This window comes from Colletotrichum tamarilloi (genome assembly GCF_030869305.1).
Source record: "Colletotrichum tamarilloi strain Tom-12 chromosome Unknown Scaffold_32.1, whole genome shotgun sequence".
Taxonomy (NCBI): domain Eukaryota; kingdom Fungi; phylum Ascomycota; class Sordariomycetes; order Glomerellales; family Glomerellaceae; genus Colletotrichum; species Colletotrichum tamarilloi.
Genome location: NW_026849415.1, coordinates 119,749 through 143,507, shown reverse-complemented (window position 1 = coordinate 143,507; position 23,759 = coordinate 119,749). Strand labels below are relative to the sequence as shown.

At 52.7% G+C, this 23,759-nt stretch overlaps 7 protein-coding genes across 7 annotated transcripts; 2 read left to right on the top strand and 5 right to left on the bottom strand.

Moving 5' to 3' along the window:
* Positions 1 to 2,257: 2,257 nt before the first annotated feature.
* Positions 2,258 to 6,108, bottom strand: CTAM01_08802 (uncharacterized protein; the record flags this gene model as incomplete). The annotated part of the gene is made up of 7 exons (XM_060524822.1): positions 2,258 to 3,056; positions 3,141 to 3,528; positions 3,788 to 4,744; positions 5,001 to 5,107; positions 5,168 to 5,430; positions 5,524 to 6,012; positions 6,082 to 6,108. The coding sequence occupies 7 exons, from the start codon at positions 6,106 to 6,108 to the stop codon at positions 2,258 to 2,260; spliced, it is 3,030 nt and encodes a 1,009-aa protein (XP_060380513.1).
* A 567-nt stretch (positions 6,109 to 6,675) lies between these two features.
* On the bottom strand, positions 6,676 to 7,641 carry CTAM01_08801 (uncharacterized protein; the record flags this gene model as incomplete). The annotated part of the gene is made up of 1 exon (XM_060524821.1): positions 6,676 to 7,641. A coding segment is annotated over one exon (966 nt), but the record flags the coding sequence as incomplete, so codon positions are not given.
* Positions 7,642 to 8,358: 717 nt separating this feature from the next.
* Positions 8,359 to 8,904, bottom strand: CTAM01_08800 (uncharacterized protein; the record flags this gene model as incomplete). The annotated part of the gene is made up of 1 exon (XM_060524820.1): positions 8,359 to 8,904. The coding sequence occupies one exon, from the start codon at positions 8,902 to 8,904 to the stop codon at positions 8,359 to 8,361; it is 546 nt and encodes a 181-aa protein (XP_060380511.1).
* A 711-nt stretch (positions 8,905 to 9,615) lies between these two features.
* On the top strand, positions 9,616 to 10,663 carry CTAM01_08799 (uncharacterized protein; the record flags this gene model as incomplete). The annotated part of the gene is made up of 2 exons (XM_060524819.1): positions 9,616 to 9,843; positions 9,980 to 10,663. 2 exons carry the CDS (start codon positions 9,616 to 9,618, stop codon positions 10,661 to 10,663), a joined length of 912 nt encoding a protein of 303 aa, XP_060380510.1.
* A 1,344-nt stretch (positions 10,664 to 12,007) lies between these two features.
* CTAM01_08798 (hsp90-like protein) lies at positions 12,008 to 16,311 on the bottom strand (the record flags this gene model as incomplete). The annotated part of the gene is made up of 3 exons (XM_060524818.1): positions 12,008 to 12,848; positions 12,902 to 13,833; positions 13,888 to 16,311. 3 exons carry the CDS (start codon positions 16,309 to 16,311, stop codon positions 12,008 to 12,010), a joined length of 4,197 nt encoding a protein of 1,398 aa, XP_060380509.1.
* Positions 16,312 to 19,490: 3,179 nt separating this feature from the next.
* CTAM01_08797 (uncharacterized protein) lies at positions 19,491 to 19,871 on the top strand (the record flags this gene model as incomplete). Its single annotated transcript, XM_060524817.1, has 1 exon — positions 19,491 to 19,871. The coding sequence occupies one exon, from the start codon at positions 19,491 to 19,493 to the stop codon at positions 19,869 to 19,871; it is 381 nt and encodes a 126-aa protein (XP_060380508.1).
* Positions 19,872 to 22,635: 2,764 nt separating this feature from the next.
* On the bottom strand, positions 22,636 to 23,673 carry CTAM01_08796 (WLM domain-containing protein; the record flags this gene model as incomplete). Its single annotated transcript, XM_060524816.1, has 3 exons — positions 22,636 to 22,756; positions 22,870 to 23,365; positions 23,496 to 23,673. 3 exons carry the CDS (start codon positions 23,671 to 23,673, stop codon positions 22,636 to 22,638), a joined length of 795 nt encoding a protein of 264 aa, XP_060380507.1.
* Positions 23,674 to 23,759: the final 86 nt, after the last annotated feature.

The following is a 23,759-nucleotide window of genomic DNA, read 5'->3' as shown; positions in this document are numbered from 1 at the left end:
GATTTTCTTGTGGGTTGCAGTCGAATAAACCTGCTGGAGCAGCAATGCCGATCAATTCCACAGCAGCCGTTCTGAACCTGTCGCTAGGGTCACAGGCAATTGTGTCTGCGGCTGGTCGAAGCAATGACGCCTATGATCGAGTTTAGTGGTGTTTAGGTACTTTTTTGGTGCGATGACGCCTGTGAGGAGGTCGATGCGCCTTTCGTACGGATGATGAGGTATCAAAAAACAAGCAACACCAAGCAATAGAATTGGAAAATTGCGAGGAAACGTTCACGACCACGACCGCGAACCGGCAGACGGGGACTTCAGCCTCTTAAACAACCAATCCAAACAAGCTCCCCAATCATCCCATCGCCCATCAACTCTAGGGAATTATCGATCCTTCCGGCCACTTTCAACACCACCCCGCTCGCTCGCTTCTCAGCTTACGGTCTCGGAAGCGCGAAACTAACACATGCAACTGCAAGCCTCTTTCCCCTCCCTCTCCCCTTCCTGTCTACGGCTGAGCTGTTTAGTCTCGCCTAGCGAGGGAGAAAGGAAAACGGGCTTCGGACTGCCTCGGGCTACCTACTCATTCACCTCAATTTTTGCTTGCGGATCTGCGGCGTGGAATCGTGTCAGGAACACTCACTCAACCCAAAGCTGGCCCATCCCCCCGGCAAGGCCTCATCTTCCTTCGCCCCAATTAGACTCGGTTCCATGCAAGCCGTAAGCTCGCCATCAGGCTATCGGCAGGCTGGTTAGTTCAGCTTACAGCCAACCCACTTTCCTCAAAGCCTTCTCATTCCTTCAAGGAATCAAGGAAACCACTATCGGCGGGCAGTAGGGAAAACATAGCTGCCTAACAGCTTACTATGGAGAATTCCAGCAAGAACAACTTTGGCAAAGGGCCAAGACGCAATCCACCGCCTCAAACAGAGACATGATATCCATGAGTTATAGACACAGAAAGAGGGGGAAAACAAGCCTCACTCAGCTCGCCAAGGAACCCAGCTGTAGAAAACCCTCCCAAGCAAGCAATCTACTTAGTTTACACTTTTCGGCAAACCCCATCGTGTTGCCATCAACACAGCCTTCTCCTGCGATCCGTGAGCCATCCCGCCGCCGGCTCATTTTCTCTGGACCAATCCGCATTCTACAGCACCTTCAGCCCCAGGATGACCGTCCTCCGTCCTCCCTTGGTCCTTTTTCGGTTGATCAACCCCCCCAACTAGAGTCTAGTCGAGATCTGGCTTCCGCAAGAAACTCTCCTCACCGTCATCAACGGGGAATATCCTTCTCACTCCATCACGGGCCGCCCAGAATACCATAAGGTCAAAAAGCCATTACTTCTTCCAGTCATTTCTTGGCTTCACAAGCAAATAACCGTATCGCGCGCGGGGTTCATATCCAAAGACAAACCTGGACATCACTCGGCAACCTTGCCGAACGACAGCTTGGAATAGAAACCCCCTCCTCAAGCTGAACAACAAGCTTTTGGCCCTTCACATTCCTGCAGCAACACCGACCTAGCCTGAAGAGTCGCTGCGCTGGCACTTACGGTAAGTAACACAAGCTGCCACGGCTGCCCAAAAGATCCGCAATGCGTTCCGCTTTGGGCGGAAGCTGACACCGCACCCACATCCCCAAATCCACCGCCTCTGCCTCCCTTAGCGCCGCACCGCCAGCCGGTTCCAGGAAGACCGTAGGGCTGTGCTACCGAACGGCCCCAGGATTGTCCTTCTTTCTCTCGCTGAAGTCTCAGTACCGGTATCCGCACCTACATCATCCCGAATCGGGCGGGGGTGGAAGGGGAGGGGGAGAGGGAAATCGAGACAAACGGCGGCCCTCCCTTCCGCTTCTTCGGTCCGCTCAAGATTCATGCTTTCGTTCGCTCGTCAGCAACATCAGACCTCGAGGATTTATGCATACCTACCTACTGATGTCTCCCCCTCCCCAGGCATTACTCATCCAGCATTGAAGCCATCTGGTCACCTGGCTTCTGGGCCCGTGTCTGTGACCTCCGGCACTTGGGACGGTGTTGCCAATGATCTCCAATTCTAGAGCTACCAGAAGCTGAAGAGGCTTCTTTGCTTAATATGTCTACCTCTGCTTTAGGAAATGATATGAAACCTGCGTCTAAGCCATCAAAACTCCTCTTGTCACGCCCAAACCTTTCCAGTCTTCGCCCGGCTGCCATGAAATTGGTACAGAAAACGTCTTCTCCCTCCTCGTCCTCCCTTCCCTTACTAACGCCGTTCCCAACCTTCTGCGTTCATACCACTGCGTAAGCCGAAACGTAGCTCACGCTGGAGTCCCTCGGGCGCGTCACGAGGGTGCTGCGATTGTATTGGATGAACGTGAACCGGTGGTCGCCCAGCTCTTCGAGCGCCGCCATTGTCACTCCGATCGGGTGTCTTCCGCACACCGTGTTCTTGGTCTGCTTGAGGTTGTCGTAGAAGCTGCTGTGTTTTCCCGTCTTTATGGCCTCGATCGCCAGGTCATCCACCATCTTGATAGTCTCGTGGATAGGCGGTCCGTCGGGCTTGGGGCCATACTCGTAGAGCCTCTCCTTGCTATCGAGCGTCCCGTCTGGACAGTAGATTGTGTAGTCGAAGTGTCCACCCCAGTGACAAAAGTCGGAGCTGACGATGAAGGCGTTCTCGGGGTCCTTGATGTACTCGGCGAGCCACTTGCCCACCTCCTTCTCTTCGGCCTTGTTGTTATCGCCGATGAGGATCGGTACGACGGGCGGGAAATTCTCGGGCGAACCGAATGTCTGCTCTAGGCGGACCCAAAGGTACGGCAAGTGCATCTCTAGCGAGTGTTCCTTTCTATCGTTGGATCTCGGGATACCGGGGATTTCGCGCTCGTCGATGAGACGGCCCGTGACTTCCTCGTCCACCTTGAGATCTCCCCATGGTGTTCCGTAGTTCTGATATGTGCTGACTGCGCAGCCTGCGAGGTAGAAGGTATGAGAGGGTCCAAGAAGGAATACGCGTTTGGCTTTGCTGAGGTCGAGAGCCTTATACGCCCAGGCTGCCGTAGCACCTGAGTATGTGTAGCCGGCATGGCTATAATGGCATTACACTTTAGTAAACATGTCCTCGTAGATTACAATCCATCGTAGGCAGGAAAGACCGGGATGTTGGACTCACGGGGCAATGATGACTCGAGCGCCAGGGACAGGCAAGCCATTATCCTCTATCTGATCGGGCACGTCGGAGAGAAAGTCATCGAGCTGCTCTCTCAGACTTGAAGGGTCGCCCAAGTACCACTCTCCCTGTTTGCCCGGCGGGCGGGTGTCTCCGGACGCCATAGCTTTAGATAAGCTGCCGTGGCTAGCAGGGCACGAGAGAATCAGAGCAGAGATCGAGACGGATAATTGGCGGGCTTGATGAGTGATGCCGGATCTTGTGTCTTTGGATAAGGCTGGAGCTAGGAGAGGTTGAAGTGAGCCGATCTGCCCCGCACTGGGACGACTTGGGAGCTTGGAACCTTGGGGTGCACGAGGATGACGAAGACGCGGGGTGAGCTCCTGTCCGCCTGCGCATCTTAGTGGGGTGTTGTGGTGGGGCCGAGCAAGTCCCGGCCGGCAGCCGCGACTGCGGGCCTTTCCGCGCGGTAAATTCCCGGCGACTAAGTGGCCATCGATCCGGTTTGCAGGTTCGAGGAAGCACGTTGGGTATCGATGCGAGTATCAAAAGTGGCAAGTGGATGCATCGAGATCTCGTTGGATCTCTTTAGTCAATCCAACTACCCGGCATAACGACCCGAGGTGACTCCACAACCCTCCAAAACTCACCAGCAAACGCCTCGACCTCAACGACCCAGTGAACCCTCCAATCATCGACGTCTGGACCGTAGTCGAGACTGATGATCCGCACTGGTTTCCAGTATCGATCACTCCTATCAAAGGCTCTTTCCACCTTCGTCATCCACCCGGGCTCACTACACGCTTGTAGCGGATTCCTGACCACTTTGCGGGAAAGGTTGATGGCATCGCTGTCAAAAGCCCCCTTCACTTCAGGATGTGCGGTCCTCATTGTCTCAGATTCTTGCTCCCCGTACGTAAGTAGATCAACGCCCGCAGATACTAGGTCTCGGAGCCATTGTTTGAGTACAGCTTGGAACACATCGTCCCATTCTTCCAAAGGTAAGTGAGGCGATACTCGGCATAAGGCGCCACCGAGAAGGGATATTAAGGGAGTAGCTTTCCAGACAGGTACGACGAACCAATCCCACGGGACGACAGTCTCGACGTGACATAGACTCATTGTGTTGGGCAAGCTTCGTAAGGTCTTGATGATAACGTCACTCCAGGCCGATGTGTAAGTGCGCTGCCGTAAGATCCGCCGGTCAAACTGCAGTTCGTCCGCGAGTCTTATCCCGGTGGCTATTGCTGCGGAATGCAACAGCGAGAAGCCGTATTCGTCGCTCTTCTCAACATCGCTTGGTGATATGGTGTGATCGGAGGATAGGAGATTGAGATACGTTGTATCCTCGCGCACGATGAAAGCGGCAAGCCTCACTGCCTCGAGACGGTCGCTCAAAGAGAAGCGCGTTTGGTAATCGGTGAGAAATTTGAAATAGTATACTCGGATGTACTCATCGCCGTAGGTGTACTCCGCCATGAAGGTAAACAGGCGTTCGAGGGTTAGTGTGAGGGTGCTTTGGGCGGCATTGCGGAAAAGGGAAACGATGGCCCGGTGGTTGGCATCATCTTTCCGTTTGAAATTGGTTCGAGATCGTACGATGACATCTATTGGGGTTCTTCAGAACATCCAAATCATGGTTAGTTGCAGTTTAAGTGAAAGAAGGGATTATGGATAGGGATGCCGAACCCGCCGTAGCTTTCTCGTTCATCGTCGGCAAGTACGCCTTGCTGTATGAGGACTTGGCAGACCTCAAGTCTCTCGTATTTAGCCGCTACCTGGATTTCTCGTGAGCCACTCGCAACAAAGATCCGGCGGAAAAGTTTGAAGCATTCGGATTGCTTACATATAGAAGTGATTTACCGGATTCGTTCCTATCGAATGGGGTTGCTTCACCCGTCTTGAAAAGGTTTACCAGCCGCCTTAGATCTCCATTTTTAACAGTCTCAAAGACTGCAGATGAGTCTGATCTGATGTTGTAAGAGTGAAAACGATACTGCCACCCTGTCCATCTCAGTTCTCTCACGCACTGAGACCACGGTATCTGCAATGAAGCGGTCCATCCGTCGTTGCTCCTGGAGCGTTGGAATGAGTATCGCCCAAATGCTCCAGATTTCATGACCATGGTTGGTTTTCGCTTTGGGGGCGCAGGAAGCACCTTTTCAGACCCTGCGTCAACGACTTTGGTGTCTACTTCCTCCCGAATCTTGATCATATTGGCGACAGCTTGCGCCGTCTTTTTCACCACATCCTCCTGGCACGCTATGCTATACTCTCTGATTCGATCCGAGGTCTGTTTGATCACAAGCTGCTCAGATATCTCGCTCTTCGCCCTGATTCAAGTAACGATCAGTGGATCATCAGGCAGACACAGGGGAAATATAACTTGCATGTGGAAGTAAGTGATGGCAAGCTGCAAAGATTCCATGGCCCAAGCAAGCTCACTCTCCAGCATGGAAATCTCCTCTTTCTTCAGCGTTATGATCTTCAACGAGTTGACCCGCTTTCTAAAGTTGCTGCTAGGCCTCTGGATCTTCCCCTCGAGTTTCTCTACGTGAGACTTCATGGTAGCTTCGACTTCCATCGCATAGGCGAGACATTGCTGGGCGGTTGGGTGAAAGCGTAGTTCCGGGTACTTTGCAAAGTCGGATTCGATATGACGCAGCATGGGCTCGAGGGATTCCAGCCTCTTGAGTCGGGCTCTGAGGTCGTTGGGGAGCTGCTTGACCTGCTCCCACATTCGAATGGCTCTGACGATGGCCTTTCCCGTGCCGACCCCAGCCTGAACGAAGGCGATACTGCTTGCTGCGATCTCCATGGCTGTCGATGGCCGAGCATTCCCGAACGTCGACGGCGAAGCGGCCAGAGTAATAGTCTGCAGGCGCTCAGCTCTTAAGTGCCAGCATTACGGCAGCGAAGGAGACCAGTTATACAAGAAACCTACCCTGTCATTGTCTTGCGGCGCAGTCATTAATATGCAGCGGGACGGGCCTGCTGCCTCGGCGGCAAAACTGCATGATTTGACATGGGTGGTAGGTTGCCAGCCAATGCTGGCTAGGAATCCGCAAAGCGGCCGGGTTCAAGACCCAACCAACAGGATCTAGAGACTATTGGAAATCAAACACCAACATCTACCTAGTCAATGATTCGATTACATGCAGAAGTCACTCCTTGTATAAAATCGCAACAGCCTCAGGTATCATTTTGCTGTCGAGTGTACGAAAAGATGAGCGTGAGCTGTGTGATGCAGAAGCGAACTGGGCTGAAGTGTTCTCTGCATTTTTCAAGTGTATACTTGTACTTAGACATGTTGCCAGTCCCATATGTCGCACAGCCCGTCGCATCTTGCTTACAATCCCGCGGCATTTTGCGTGCTGGTCCAAGTCACTCTCTGTTCAGGCACGAACTCAATAGACAATAATGGTAGCGTTTAGCTCTCTCATGTGTATGCCGTGCCATGTGATTTCTATTCGGAGCTCGGGCTCATTCGTTTTGATTCCTTAAGCTAGTAAAGTCGGGGAGTATACCATTCTTATACTCAGAGCGGTGCTTTTAACTCCCGATGTTCAGACCATACTAACGGCATGTACTCCTCGAAGTACAATTCCCCTCTTGGTCTCTCCTCCCGATAGGGGCTATAATGATCATAATCGCACTCGTCTACCCAGCTGCCAGGGACTTTCACGTCCAGATCCACCTGATGAACCATCCCCCAAAAGTCGCCTACAAAATGCTCATATTCGGCAACCCACCAAAACCTCCAATCATCTTTCGATTTTCCATAAGTAATACCAAGGAGACGTTTCCGATGCGACAGGTGAGAAATTTTGTAACACGTATGCTGAAGTACCAGGCCTTCATCATGAAGCCGTCTTTCTTTGCGCCCATATTCTAAGAGATCAGTTCCATTCAAGGTCAAAACATCCAGCCAAGCTGACATTCCCCTCTGCATACGTTGGAAAAATGAGGGCCATCGACCTCTTGGTGAAAAATCAAACAAATCAAGGGCATTATCAATTAGAAATGAGAACGGGGTTTGAATTCTGTCAATTGCGTAATCGGGGAACTCGGGGTTTTCAAGATGAGAAAGACCAACGGGGTCAAGTTGGAGGCAGGTTCTGAGAAGTCCGCACCATTGTATCTGTGGCATCGGTTCTTGGTCGATCTCGTACGACTTAGCAGACTGGCGGACTAATCCATAAGCCAATGAGTGAAAGAGGGAGCAATAACCCATTGATCGTGTTGACACGAGATCATCAATGGTGAGATTCTTAATCTCTGGCAGTAGGAAATGTAACTCATCCAAAGATAACTGACGATCTGGGGCCCTCCAGACTATTGTCCGGAAATGTTGCAGCCTTTTTCTGAATGGAAAAGATTGGTAACGACGGCGACCCGCATATTCCAACAAAATTTGAAGCCCTGAGATCGCTGGGAACGTTTGGAAATAGATGTCAAAAACTTCAGGGCCCTCTAGAAAATCATCCAGGCCATATTTCGAAAGTTCGACAAGCGCTGCATGTATTTTCCCACAGCTTACTTTCTCATTAAACCAGAGGCATGTCAACGAGTCGATAATCCATGGATAGCTATCAATTGTCAGAGGATCGAAGTGAGAAAAAGAGAAGGTTGTCTTCACCTGTTATTGTATCTTGAAGACTCTAGCACACACGATCCTAGACCGCAATCTAGTAGCTTTTTGACTATTTTCAAAGAACCCAGTCGAAACGCAATCTGCCAAGAATGTCGGGTCAGAATCTTCGTCTCAATCAGGAGGATGAAAGCAAGCAAGAAGTATACCTCGAGCAAATTTGAACCATCATCTGCCCGAACGAACGGTGACATATTTTGATCATGCAATCGTTTGAACAGTGCAGGGCAGTCATCATTCAGGATGTCTGTGTAGAATTTGCGGTCAAGACATTCCACGACTTCGTAAGATCTGAGGCTCAGTTGCCAGCCCCATAAGCTTTTCTGCGCCAGGACGGAATATACTGATCCCGTAAGCCAACTAGGTGGCTGCGCGTGCAGTTTGTAGCCGACGTCTGATTTCCAAGATAGGCCGATTCTGCCAATCATGGTTCGTCTGTGGGAAAAGCTCGCCATTGCTGGCGCTTTAACAACAAGGGATTGGTTGGTGTTCGTGCCGCAGTCAACCGAGGTGTCCTCAGCTTGACCTCGACTAGCGACTCGTCCAGGGGACATCTGGATAGACTTAATATCAGACGACTGCTGTAATTGAAGCATCACAGAGTATGACATCAGTGATCTTGGTAAAGACAGTCAGCTTTCTAGTAGAGTGATTGGTGAAAGAATTCACATGCGTCAAATACTGCTCGCGAGCTAGCTTGAAAAGGTCCAACGCCAAATTGAGCTTCGAGTCCAAAGCAGAAAGGTCCTCCTTTCGAAGAACGGCCTTTGTCGACGCCAGATTTCTCTTGAACTTTCGTGGATCTGTGACCCGGGCGTACAGCTGATCGACCATCTGCTGCAGGTCCTTCAACGCAGTCCGGGTTCTGGAGATATACTTTTGCAAGAGAGCACTGTTCCAAGCTCGTTGGGGCATAGGACTATCGGCAGCCTGGCTCTCTGTCTCCAGAAGAAAGTCTTCAAAGTCTCTGAGCCGCTCGGCCTTCTCAAGCAGCGTATCTGGGACATGTTTGATCTCTTTCCATAGGTTGACGAGCTTGATCGAGGCTCCTGCGACCTTTGCTGTCAAGTCGACGACAGCGATGACGCTTGAAGCTACCCCGAGGGCTTCAGCCATCGCGAGTGATGCCTCTGTTTCTGAGAAATTTGTTGGTTGTGTGAAATAGGAGCGAGTTTTGGCTGTTGAGTCGTGAGAGGAGAAGAAAGACAAAGATTGGTAAAAAGTTGGGCTGGGGGTGAGAACGCAATGGCAAGAAATGAGGGGAACATCCGAGGGGCTACGATCTTCGTGTTTATGGGGCTGTGCCGTAACTATTGGTTGGAGCTGGGCGGTTATCCTATGCGGCCGGTTGGTCTGGATGCTGCTCATGTTGGTTTGCCCGTTGGTTGCCTGCATGATGGCTAAAGCTGACTGGCGGTGGTTCGGGATACATGCAGAGCATACCTTGTCATGCTATGCGCACGAGAAATCGCTTGCAGTACGGATAATCCAAGAATATTTCCACCGTAGGCAACGTAAGGTCAGGTAGGTTGACGTTACCTTTGGCGTCCGGACCGACTCCCCGTGGAGTGCCGCTTCATCCGAAAGTACCCCGGACTCGGGTACTCCACAGCGGCCCGGGTGGACCCTCCCCGCAGGATACTATCGGCGTGAGTCACCCCGCACTTGAGCCCGAAAACGGCATCTCTTCGGCCTTGCCGCGCCAGCTCATTTTCCTCAAATACCTTGGCATTTGACATCCAATCCCGTCCCATACCAAAATCTCATCTCGTAACGAGTACTGATACAGAAGTCAGTTCCTGTGATAATCAGGCGGAATTACATTTAATGTCTGTTCCAGCCCCAACCATGGAAACCGCCATAGAGAGTTCCCAAATCGACAACCCAGTCAACACGCCCTCAAATATAATCGCAACAACATACCACTCTGTAATCGAGTCCACGACATACAAAAAACTCCCAGCAGTCATCAAAAAATTCACCTTCCCCGACAACCCAAGAACCCACGACCGCTGGCGCAAAGAAGTCGAAGCTCTCAACCTCGCCAGAGGTCACGTACGTACCATTTACACCTACCTACCTACCTACCTACCTACCTACCATACACCCATACCTTCCCGCTTCCACCTCCCCAAAACATAGCCTACTTCCACCTAAAGTCACTTCCGTTCCAACTTACACTCCCAAACAGCCAAACACATCCCGAATCCTCCACTCCTCCCCCTCCCCACCAACAATTACCCTCCGCCACGAAGCCGGCCACAGCCTAGAAAAATACATCAACCCAAAAACCTCAATCTGCACCCTCTCCCACTCCGACGCCCTCACAATCTGGTCCCAAATCGCATCAGCCCTATCCCACTTACACTCCAACTGCAACATAATCCACGACGACGTCAAACCAGAAAACATAATCTTCTTCTCCCCCTCTCTCCACTCTACTCAAAGAGAAGAACACCCGCAACCCCACGCCGTCCTCCTCGACTTCGGCGCCGCCCTCCCCCTCCCCTCGTCATCAACCTCCCCCTCCCCTTCCCTCAACATCTGGTCTCCCTCCGGCACACCCCCCTACGCACCCCCCGAATTCCTCCACCGGCACAAATCCCACGCCTCCGATATCTGGGGACTAGGCGTCACCCTCCTCTTCTGCTTGGGATACGTCCCTCTACCCACGGGCTCCTGGATCCTGCCCCACGTATTTGAAGACGAAGCCGTCAAGCAAGAAATGGAGGCGTGGTTGGATGAGATCGAGGAGTTGAGGACGCCGTTGAGCGGTAGTGGGGATGCCGAGAAAGAATTGCTTGGGAGGATGTTGGAGAGGGATCCGGCGGCGAGGATCGGGAGTAGTGAGATTGTGAGGCTTCTTGGGTCGTGATGGTAGGAGGAAGTGAGTCGTGATGAGGGCGAAGAACAAGATCAGACCTGAACATATCATCCTCACGATACATCGATGAATGTATCGCCATAAACCACACAACCCGCTCGAGTCACTCCACGGCACGCACCACCGCCCATCTCCCCATCCACACTCACACTCACTCACATCCATCCACCCATCCGCCCACACAAAGCACACCGACCCAACCCTCCGGAACCCCCCATCCCAGAAATCCAAATCCATTCTTTTCATCCCCAACTCTAAACCCCCCTTCCTACATATTCGCACTCACACACCCCGACTCGAAAAGGCAGGCCCAATCCCAGAGTACCCTTCACGATCCACCCCAGCACAGCCCTGCAAACGTTCAAAGACTCCAACGCCAAGCCCCAGATCTCGGAAAACTCTAATAAACAAAAAGAGAAAAATCACCCCCATACCTACATATGTACACCATACTCTGTTCACCATACAACACCCAATGCCCCCCCCCCCTGCCGCAGGCGTTGACGAGAACCCCTAATCCATGCTCACCGGATCAGACTCCGAACTTCCCCTCCATCCCCCCTCCTCCCAAATTCATCATCCCATCCACGGCACGCTCGGATACCCAACCCTCCACTATCAACTAAAAAAGTCTAGATCTGATCCAACACAAACTCTCACTCGGTTTCGCTTCGTTTCCCTGGGTGGACAGACAATCAGACATCCCATGGAAAAAAAAAAAAAACATCGAGACAAAAGAAATAACGACAGCGCCTCCCAAGGACCCTACACCTTCACACCTAGCAAATCCAGGGGACCGTTACACATCTCAAAAACAAGACATGATAAAGAGGAAAGAACTTCATTGCTATCAAGTTTCGATTTCGATTTCTGTCATTATCGACTAGAATTGTACCAAAATAAAAGAACAAACCTGGGCTCGTAAGCAGCAGGCAGACAGAATCTCATCAAGAAACCCCTCGACTCCCGTGCCCCCCAATTCTATCGGTTTCCGAGTATGTATAACCACAAACCACGTCGCTCACATTTTTGTGTTTTCAGGAGTTCCGGTTCTTCCCATTGCTTCGTCAAAATCCAACCCATCCCTATACGCCGATCGAAATGCCAAGATGCAACGTGACCTGTTCGCGTTCCCCTCCCCCTCCCCAGAGCTCCCCAATCTTTCGTCCTTCCCGATTTCTCTGTTTCCATATGTACAACCCTCTTGTGTGTTACGTTTGTAAGCATAAAAACAGTGACCGGGCGCGTCATGCACCTCGCTGTGTGGTAGTGAGTGTCTTCCCCCTTGGAAAGCACTTGAAAAAAAAGTAGGATGCTGTGAGAACTCCCCAATGTCTATGACCTCCGCTTGTGTTCTTCCTTTTCCAACTTTTCCACGTTTTCCTCCGTCAAGGAATCCCCGGCCACCACCGTCTGGAAGGATTCTCCCCGTCGCGGAAGCTTCTTTCCGCCGGCGGCCTCCATAAGCTTGCCCTGCTGTGCTTGCAAAGCAAGCTCATCAGTCTCGGAGCGCCTTATTGGCTTGATAGATTCCGCTACGTTTGGGGAGTCGAATGGTGACGGCTCATACGAGTTGTTCCTGGTAAGAGGCCTGGGTGTCACCGGATCGCCCCGACTTTCACGATCCATCTCCTGGCGTTGCTCTCGTTCGCGGCTCGAAGGCGCCACGGCTTCTGTTGAGTCGGGAGGCGTAGGATCTGGGTGATCATGTGCTACGCCAGGGATATCGGCGTTGCTGCAGTGCGCAGCGGTGTCTGAGCAATCAGACATGGACCCATCTGATTCCCTGTATGTTGTTTGTTGCGACCTCTTCATCAAGCTCCATCGGACAAGCATCCTTTCCAACGTCTTGCTCTTGACTGGCTTGGCAAGATAATCGTCCATTCCTGCTCGGGTGCACTTCTCCTTGTCGCCTTGAATCGCCGATGCCGTCATCGCCACAATTGGTACATCTTGTACGTAGGCCTTGTACGGTAGGTGGTGGCGCAGGAGATGCGTACACTTGTAGCCATCAATGACTGGCATTTGGACGTCCATCAGTATGATATCCGGCTTGCTGTGCTTGCCTTGTTGGGCTGCCGCCATGTATTCGAGGGCGTCTTTTCCGTTCCATGCTGCTGTCACCGTAAAGCCAAGTTTCATAATCGTCTTGGTTGCAATTTGCTGGTTAATCGCACTGGGAAATGGTCAGCATAGACCGTAACGTGGCCAATAGAAATCAACACTCACTTATCCTCGACGACAAGGACGCGGATTTTGGCACGTTCAGCATGTGGCAACAACTCCTCGTCCGAAGCCGGCGGTGTCCGCACCGAGAGTCGTCGGGATGGGGATTTGTGTTTGTCGGTTAGGAATTGCGAGGACTCTCCAGAGGCGGGCGGCGTGTTCAGAAGCTGTTCAAACTCGGAACTGTGGCAAGAGACGCTCATTTCAGACTGCAGCCTGTCCGGAAGAGAACCAATCTCGACAAGCGGTGCCCTTTGGTTTTGGGGCTTGCTGAAGGGAACCCAGAATGTTGCCACTGTTCCGTTGCCCAGGGCGGATTCTAGCGTCATTTCTCCATGCATCAACTCGAGAAGGTTCTTGCAAATCGTCAGACCCAAGCCCGTGCCACCAAACTTTCTCGCTGTCGAAGCATCCCCCTGGCTGAAGGGTTGAAATAGTTTCTTCCGTACCTCCTCCTCGATTCCGATACCGCTATCCTCAACGATAAATTTGACGACAATGCTGTCCGACGTCTCCTTCTCCTTCTGCACCGAAAACTTGACGTAACCTTGGTTGGTGAATTTGATACTGTTAGTCAAAAGATTCGTAATGATCTGGCGTACACGACCGGGGTCACCAATAACAACCAGATCCCTCTCGATTTCTTTCGATATGTCGGATCGGAAGTCCAGATTCTTTCGCTCCGCAGCAAAACTCAGCATCTTACTGACGTCCGTGACAATGACTGAGAGGGAAAACTGAACTTCTTCGATATCGAGACGTCCGGATTCGACCTTTGAGAAATCGAGGATATCGTTGATGACCGTCAAGAGAGCATTCGCCGACCTCTGGATATTTTCGACGTATTCGGTCTGCTCGCCGTCAAGTTCCATATCCCTCAACAACTCGGCCATTCCGATGACGCCAGTAATAGGAGTTCGGATCTCGTGTGACATCTATCAACTGATTAGTCCCTGCTTTCATGGACTGCCATACCGCACTTTACTTACGTTGGCGAGGAATTGGCTCTTGAGCCTGTTTGCTTCCTTTGCGGCCGCCTCGTTCGCCATCGCCTGCTTCTTCTCACGAGATTCCTCTTCCAAATCTTCAGCCTTTTCCTTTAGCTCACTCACGTCCATAATGACTCCGATGACGCCTTCAATGCGTGTCTCGTTGCTCACGATAGCATCCTTCGTCTTTTTGCCGAGAATAGGCAAGAATCTCGTCCGGTACCAGTGTCCATCCATGCCGTGCTCCGCCACCTCCTCCGTCTTTCCGCCTGCCAAGATATCTTCGACGGGGCGGAGGAATTTGGGGCGTTCCCCAGTCTTGAGCTGTGGGTTGAGTCGGTTGAAGACCTCGTACATGTTTTGGCCGAGGAACCAGGTCGATTGGTTTGCGGCGCTGTCATCCCCATTGCTGTCCCACATCAACGCACCTTCCAACATGGTGAGTTTCAAGTTAGTGTCGACGGTAAAGATGGTGACTTGGGAATGCGCAAGAACGCTCAGTAGCTGCTGTCGGGTACTCCTAGCAGCGAGTTTGGCCTCGATGCTTTCGTTGACGTCGGTGCAAGTTCCAAACCACTTTTCTATCTCGCCTGTCTCTTTGTTCCTCTGCGGTAGAGCTCTGCCCAACATCCACCTCCATTCGCCGGTCTTGCTGCGGCATCGGTACTCCGTCACGTAAGGGTTGCCGGTTTCCAAAGAATGCTTCCATCGCCTAGCACTTTCCGGTATATCGTCCGGGTGAAATGGATGCTTCCATCCCAAGCCCATTGACTCCTCGGGAGTGAGGCCCGTGTATGAGTACCACCTAGTGTTGAAAAAGTCGTGATAACCATCTGGTTTAGTCGTCCAGACAAGCTGGGGCATGGTATCGCATATCAGCTTGAAGCGTTCCTCGTCTCTCTCCTTGATCTCGACGATTTCTTCCTTCATCTTGGTGATATCTCTGAAGGTGACGACGCCGGCCAGAAATTCTCCGGTGCTGTCATCTCGGATGGCCTCCCCGAGTGCGTCGTAGACAATCTTGTTATTCATATGGTCAATCATACCAACGCGCATGTTGGTGAAAGGCGTCTCTGTTCTGAGCAGTACCGAAATGGGATACTCGCTCACATCCAACTCTCTCTCAAAGTCCTGGTCCCAAACTGTCCAACCCGGTAGCAAATCGAACCCGTCTGATGATTTTTCCAGGTCGCTTTCTTGCCGTAGTAGTATTCGAGCGGCGCGATTCGGGAATGTCACGCTGCCATCCTTCCACATCGCAAGGATGGGCATTTCCGTATTGTCGAGCAAGGCGTCTTTCATAAGAATCATCTTCTGCAGAATCGAGGGCGAGCTCGCATGGACGGCAGTAGAAGGCGGACCCATCGGCGGGAACGGACTCGATGAGAGCGACACAGCGCTCGGGCTAACGCGGAAAGATGGTGAGCTCGAGTCGTGGCTGGAACTGACGGAGGGTGGGTTCGAATTGGATATCGTTTTGCGGTCTGCTTGCTCCAGCATATTGGGTCGCGCGACCGCCTTGCGGCTCAGTGCTGACTGAGAAGGCGGGGAGTTTGTGCTGGTGAAAGTCAGGGTGAAGTAGACTTGGTGATCCTCAATCTCCCATATCGTAACAATCATTTTGGCGTAAACTTGATGATCCGACCCCCAACCCTTGACCCGGGGGTCAAATCCCGGCTTCCCAAACTCTTTGCGGGAGATAATGACATCCACCACGGCATCTTTAACCAAGCATGGGCCCGTTGGATGGTCCGGTAATGGCGGGGCGAGCGAATCCGGGGTCGGCGTCGCCTCTCCACCCTGACCTTGGCCGAACATATCCGCGGCGTCCTTTGACGTCTGATTTGCGCCCATTTCGAGAACGAGGGAATCCAAAAACGCCTCCCATCCCACCCAAACTGGACGACCTTCCTGGATCATATCGATACCAACCTGTGATAAGGACTGCCCTCTCAACCTCTCAGCAATGTACGAGTTGTCTTCGGCTGAGTCGTTTGTCATTCCAAGCATCCTCCCCATAGCTTCGTTGGCGAGGACCACAGTCTTGAGATTATTCAGTACCAGTATCGGAACTGGCAAATACTGCATGGCGGAAAATGCGAGCTGCCCGGGCGTGATAAAAGGCATCGATATGCGAAAGGGACTAGCTGAATGTGACCGTTTGCCTTCACCGGACCCCATTTTGAAATTCTCGCGAAAGAAGCGGCCGCTGCTGGTCGTACTCGGGGCGCCATCGCTGCGTATAGGTCCGGAATCTTCTGGTGGTGACGGTGATGCGTCAAAGTTGAAACCGCTCTCTCCGGTAGAAGGCCGTGATTCCGGGGGACTGGGTTTGTGGGATGGTACTGCAGTTTTGAGAGGTGAAACTACTGGACCGCTGTCTCGAGCATGACTGCTGGTGATAACAGGTTCGGGAGGTGGCATTTCGGCGGTGGCCCACGCATGGGAAGCTGCGGCTCGCAGGTGAACCTCGGTGCAGAAGCGTGGTATAGGTTAGGTTAGGTTTACAGAGTTGAAATTCGGACCGCGGGTGGGTGATGAAGTTGCAACCCCCGTCGTCAGGTGCCCACGGAGCCGGAGGAGTTGGAAGCAGGTTTGTCGGTGTGAGCAAGTCAGGCAGTGACAAAGACGTAACAAGCGGCGACGGCGGCGGCGGCAGAATGCTAGAGAATCGTGGGGGATCAGGAGGCGGAGCAGAGCATGGCGCGGCGCCTTGTCTGCGTGGAGGGCGTGCGTTCTGGACCGCCGGAGTAAGGACCCGTCTCCGGATGGACGCTTCGCTGGGGAATGTGCTCTAATTGTGAGCAGTCGAGGCGCAGTTCGGCACTGAGGGACGATGAAGAAAAAGCTCAAGCGCCCTGCTTCTTCTTCTTCGTGTTGTCCGTTAGCTCACAAGCCTTCCCAATTTCGTGCGGGAAGAAAAGCGGCAGCTACAAGCAGTAGTAGTGGCAGTGGCAAGAGGTAGAAGCGACAACGGCGGCTGGGGCTGGCCGGGCTTGATCAAGGCGCAAACAGGGCCAGGAAGCTACCTAGATAACGAGGAACTGGGGCACCGGGCAAGGCGAAGGAAAATAGGATATTGGGGCGCAGGTGTAGAGATTCCCGCTCGGTTTGAATTCGACTGCAAACGGCGGCTTCGAAAAAGAGGCGGCAGAGATGAAGGTCGGAGGTGGGGAAGGAAGGTGGAAGTGCAACAACAAGCAATAGCGGCCGGGGCTTACTAAGATGGGGCCTGAGAGAGAGGGTGTGAGATTGAGTGTACATACGTGTGTGCGTGAGTGTGTGTGTGTGTGTGTGTCTCGTGTAGTAAGGTAGGTAGTCTCGGATGGATAGATGAGCGGACAAGAGAGACAGAGAATGAGATGGTCGGATGGCGGCTTGGATTCCGGAAGTGGTGTGGGGAGAGGTCTAGAACATAGCACAGAAGCTGGTGAGAAAGGGCTAATGAAGCTGCTTTGAAACGCCACAGTGAGATGGGAATGGGAATGGCAAATGAAGATACAAAACGTAAGTAATTAACAAAAGTATGTAGAAAAGCAGGTGCGAAGTGACGACGAGTTGAGGTTGAGGAAGCGAAGCGAGGGGAACAATTGCCGCTCGTTAGCTACAGACGCCAGTGTGCAGTAGTTTGCAGGAGTCGTGTGCGCCCTGGGTCGTCTTGGCTCCGAAGGGGGCACACGGAATTGGAAGAGAGAGAAAAAGAGCAAAAGCGAGTAGTACCTTAGGTAGGTGCAGATACTGGAACTAGGGTAGGTATCTGGATGACGGAGGGAGGGGTTCTGGGGAAGGAGAAACAACTAAAGAAGGGACGGGGGGAGGGGGATTCAAGCTCACTCACGATGGATGGACACTGCTTGGACAGAGAGGATAGATGCGGAGAGATGAGCAGAGCAGACCTGAAGAGATCGGATAGACAAACAAACGGTACAGTAGGATGGAAGACGGGAATTCAATGGGAAAAGACAGGAACCGAGCTGACTGTAGGTACGACATGGGCAGTGAATGGAAGCGTGTGTATCCCGTAGGTAGTACTTCGTAGTCAAGGTTGGCAGGAAAGGACAAGGGATGGGGGCCGTCATAGTCCAAACTTTGTTTGAGTGAATATGAATGGTTCCCCTTACCCTGCCCAGTGGTGTCGTCGGTGATCAAGCATCAAGACGCAGGAGGAGTGGTGGTCGAACCCATGCAACGTCTGGGGGGGGCCTTGTAAGGCAGGTAGCAAACGCAGTAGGTAGCTTAACAGTGCTTAGTTGCTTAGGCGGGTATCCGTAAGGTAACTCGGAGGGGAGAACATGGAGGAGGAACATGGGCACCAAAGCTGAGGCCCGGGGGAACAAGCCTGTAAGCTACAGTAAGATGGGACCGCGACCGGGACTGGGGGGGATGAAAGGGGAGCATTATCCCAAGAGGTGGCAGCAGTGGGATGAGCGGTGGGACAAATTGGGCCAGAACCGGACTGGACCTGAGTTGTGTGGATCGATGATTGAGCTCGTGGGTTTTGTTCATGAACGGACCGGGACAGTACCTACCTACCTACCTGCTCTGGACAATGAGGGAGTGACCACCTACTTTACACTACGGATAGAAGCACACGAGGACAAACGAGCAGACCAAAACAGAGGAGGGGAAAGGTTCAGGGAGGGGACAAACGTGGAGGCAAATTCGGACTGGGCAATGTTTCTGCTGGATGCGAATCATACCTTACCTTGGAGCTCCCCCCCCGGCGCCGCCTCTTCCTCGCTCTCGTCTTCTAGGTACTTAGTGACTGCTGCCGTTGGGCATTCAAGTCTCGCGAGTTCTGTGCCGGTGGGCGGGGAAGCGGGAGGCGACTAGTCAGAAAAACTCTCACTGCCCGTTCCTCTGTTGGACTGATTCCAATGCGCTTGGCCGGCGTTCCAGACAGCGTGCGCGACAAGTTAGGTGCCCACGGAGAGAAAGCGATCGTCATGCTGTGACAGCGGCGGTGGCCAGACGCCAGAGGGGGGAACGAACGGGACTGTGGGATTGGATGCGAGAAACGGGGTGCAACTTAACATACCTACCTACCTTAGGTACGGACGGGACTTGAACGGTACGAGAACTTGTGCCCTTCTTTGCTGCATATCATGTCACGCATCCTAGGTTACTCTCGGTTTGCTGGATATCCTCGCACCCAGACCCGCCAGGTACAGAGATACTTCTGACCTACAGCAGGCTTTTTAGTTGGCCATGAGGTGGATGGGAAAGTGGATGGTGGATGCACAAGTTCAATCAGGAAGCCATCGAAATCTAATTTCGACAACAGGTACGTATCCCCAAGTATCTTACTTAATCCTGGCTACCAAGTACCCGCTAGGTACTTTACCACCGCAATACGCAGTACAAGGCCATCTCGATGAACGGGGACAGGCACAGTGAGCGGTCTGCCCACCCATGACGCCCTCCATGTCCACTATCCTCCAGTGGGCCGTCCCCAACACCTGCCCGCTGGGATTCTGGAAATGGCGGTACCTATCCATCGCATACGGAGTACGCAGTAGTCGAGTGGGTAGGCAAGGCACTTCGCAGGTACAGAGTGGATCGCTCGCTCGCCCTGCGGTCCGCCCACAGCTGAGGCACCGGCCATGGCAGCGATGCTCCTTTCTGCCCAGCCCGTCAAACTCGTCATGCCCTGTCGCTCTGCCTTCTTTTCCCACTTCTTGCTGATTAAAATCGCCCGACATTTCCAACATTCAACTGCTCTCCGTGAGGGATTCCCCTTGGACAAGGAGCTGCTCGAGACACCAGGCACCGCGAGCGCCGACCTGCTTCCATGTTTCAACTCTGTCCAGACCCTTCCCGCGTGGGGATCTTCCCGTTCGTCTCTGCGGCCCAATCCATGCCATTCGTCCGTCAATCACATACCTCATCCGAGTGAGGCCGCAGATTATCATTGCCCTTTTTTTTTTTCGTGGTTTGGTACTCCGTGCCTTCCAAGTACTCGCCAAATGTCGGTTTTCGTGTAACATCAGAGTACACCCACATTATGCACTAAACCGCCTCACATCTTCTGCACCTCCCCCTTCCATGCGCATGGCACCATCTCCTCCCGTCTTGTTGCCGGCGTACGCCCACAAACATCCACAATGTTAATCAAGCCCGGACGACGGATTGAGGCTCCGGCCCGGTTCGTGTACGGCGTCGTCGATGTGTTGTTCAGCTGCTTCTCCACCGTAGAGAGGCCAATATCGGACTGTGATGGATATCATAATCCACTGCTGCTCTGCTGTCGTGCTTCCCAAACCGAGGCCTCCAAATGCGACAGAACTACGCGCCGGACCAATATTCGCCTTGCTGCTGCTGCGTGGGCCGTAAAACCACGACGATGACGGCAGAAGAGGATCCCTCAACGGACGAGGCAAACCTCGAATATGGGACATGATGGGGTCCGGATGGGTCAACTCGAAAGAGCTAGCAAGAATGGAATATTGCCCCAAGTGAAGTAAAGATAGGCGCCCCATGCCGCTGTAGAGAAGGACCCTGACCTACTGTGTAAGAGAGGCACAGCACACACCACCACCACCACCACAACCACCTGCTTCCTGGTCGACCTTCGGGACATTCTTTTCTGTGAGCGACATTCTCGTGTGCTGATCCCTTCTTTGTCTTGCTACGATCCGCGTGTCTGGCCGGGTCCGTCAGGTGTGTCGCTCGGCACCCCCAACCGTCGAGAAATTGGTTCAGCCACTGGTTACTTCCGCCAATGTCTCAGTCTTTTCTTAATTGCCAAAACAGAATGTTGCGCTTGTTCCTGTCAGTCTCAGTCTGATTTCTAGAACTGATCCACGGTCAAATTAAGTCGACTCTCATAATCGAGATACGTCAGGCCCTTCGTCCCTTCGCATTGGGGTTCGACCAGGGGCCAGAAGTTGGTGAACAGGCATCGACAGCTGATGGAAAACGTCTGGCGCTAGCTAAAGCCTGGGGATTCAGGTCCGTGTACCAATTCGTAGACCCTGAGGGAGACGCAGCTTGGTAGCGAGCTTGCAGTTAAGCGTGGTCTTGCTCATCAACCTTGTCGCAAGCTGATCTCTTTCTCGCCAATAATCGACTGGTGGCAGATCGATTGTCGAGGCTGTCGCGCCGTTGAAACTCCTTTCGCTGTTCCCATCTGCCGCAGAAATATGAGGCCATAATGACAGACAAGGAGCTGACTGCCTCAACCCTCTCTATACCCGTCGCGTACCCGGGCGATCCCGTCAGTTCGGTTTGACGCGTGTGACGTTCGCCTGTCCTCGTCCATACATCGAATTGTAGACTGTAGTTGGGTGTCCTCTGTTGAGAAGCGATCATGCTGTGTAGCCGGCGATGCTCTCCAATTGCATATTCGAGGCCATTCGGTCTTCGCTTCATCCCCCGTGGATGCGGCACAGATCATCGTTCGGTGAGTCTTTTTCCCGCATTGGCTCATCCACTCATAAGCTCTCGATACTTGGAAGTGATGTCTACTACGCTGGATTCGGATAAACGCAAGGACTTGGGCTTTGACTATCTCCGACTGGCGTTGTCGGTGACAAATTTGCCCTGCGTCTAGACCTCACGGTCTCCCCATCGATCGTAGATCTACAGCTCGAACGGGTCTAGCCCGCAGGCACTCAAGACGTCTAGACCGGGATGACCACAGACTCGACCAGGGCCCTGGTCGTCTTCTCCATATCGGTGCGCCTTCAGTGCCACCAGAGACTCTAAAGCTGCGTGGTACAACGCAGATCATCTGACCCTGCCCTTGGTGGTGAGAACCAATCATCCTGGTGCAGCACCACCCTTGTTTTTGATAGAGCTTTGCTGCCCGAGCGTGTCTGCGTGCTTGCCCTGCCCGTTGTTGACGTCATCCTGGCATAAGCAGTCTTGATTGGTCGTCGGCCTCTCTCCCGAATCCTCAGAACGCAACCAAACGTCGTTCAACCTCGTAGACAGAAGCAGAGTAGCTCGAGTGTAGCTCGAGTGTAGCTCGAGGGTAGCTCGTTCGTGCCACTGAAAGATTCCATATCATGGCGCATCTTTGTCTTAACATGTGCTGGGTGCATGCCACCCGTGTGCAATCCACACAATGACTCGATTCCTCCCCGTTTACTTTGCTTGTAAGTTGTCAGCCATGTCAGCGTACCTAGCACTGGGTCACAATAGGTTGTGGGTTGCGTCTCGTTTTTCGATGTCGCGGGATATTATGTCATTCCGTCTCGATTTCGTAACGCAGCCTTACATCTCTCGCTCAAAGCAACAGACGACATGATGCAGTACAGGCATAGCAAAATCCCTTCGCTTGCAAGGGTATCATCGGCCATTTCGTCATTTGGACCCTGAGGACCCAGAGAAAGGACCCCTTCACGTGCTCATGTGCCCTCCTCGTTCCATTGCCGCCGGAGTTCATCCATGTAATTCGCCTCTTCCCCGCTCGCTCAGACTGAATTGTCTTTCATCACTCCACACGTTGAACATGTCCACCACTGCCTTTCCATCATCGTCCCACAATACGAACATTGCCAGGTTAGGGGTTTCACTGGCTCGGGGCGTTGACTGGTGCTACCAGGCTTTCTACTGCTACTGGCTCTGGGCGGGCTACTTGTGAGATCGATAGTGGCAGGCTGTGTCGTGCTCTTCGTCGTTGCGGCCATTGATGCCCTTTGGCGTTCACGTTCGCGCTTTTCAGCATTTGGTGTCCACACTTGACGCTGAGGATCCTGACCTCGTTCTGTGCCGCACGCATCGCAGCACAAAAAACTGGAAGGATTATGGAGGGTAAAGACTCCGCATGTCCAGCCCCGTTGCGGAGCTGGGAGGGGCACCGGCGCAGACACAACTGGTGGCCGAGTCTCTGGCCTTGGTATTGATGGAGGTCTCGTTCCTGGTCCTGGGATCGGCGGAGGAACACTACTGCTCCTGTTTTCGTTATCTCCCATGACGGATCCTCCACCGTTACCAGTAGGGTTTTGCGCAGTTGGCGGAATAAAGTAACCACCGTACCGTTGGCGCTCTTCTTCTTGTACCAGTTCCCAGAGAGCTTGCGCAATTGCAGCTTCATTAGCCGCGTCTTCTTCGGCCTGCGTACGGAAGCCGTTCTTCGTAGCTGTCTCGGAGATTTGTTGAATCTCCCTATCATTGTGATTCGTATTACCGCATCCCTGCAGCGTGGTGTTTCTGCGCTCTATTGCGCCCACGATGGTTCGCCGGATATCTGAACCGATGCTGGGTCTAGAGCCACCAAGGCGCTGGCCTGACCCCTTTGTCAGGGTGCGACGCTTTTCAGCTGATGCTCTAGCAAGTCGTCTAGCTTCATGCATAGGTATCCGGCCGCCTCCCAGGCGATGTCCATCTGATAAGAATCCTTCACCCGTATATCCCTTTCGAATAAGCGACTCGTGTTCGTCTCGAAGTTGGTTCCATAGCGCATGGAAGTTGCCATCGTGTGGTCCAAATACAATGTGTGAAAGTTCGTGAAGCATCGTATCAACTACGTGCTCTATAGGTAGGAAGAGTGATCGGTCATTGGGATAACGTAAACGGACGAGGATTCTTTGACCTCTGTTGATATTCAAACCTGAATACACCATAATTAGTAGATTGATGGAACTTTCAGGAGATTGACATACCGAGGAGGTTTGCTTGATCTGGATAAAACTCAGCTAGCTCTCGCACCTTCCACCCTCTAACTCGCATGATGGGCTTGACCAAGGAGGCCACCTTCTTCAGCGTTTGGAGAGCATCGGGAGCGCGCGGAAAATCCGGTAAATGTGAGAATGATAGAATAAGAGCATCGTGTTCTGGCATTTTATCGTCGTGTATCGTTGTATGTAGTCATGTAGTCGTTGCGTGGTTATAAATGCGAAAGAGGGAAGTAATCAAGCCCCTAAATC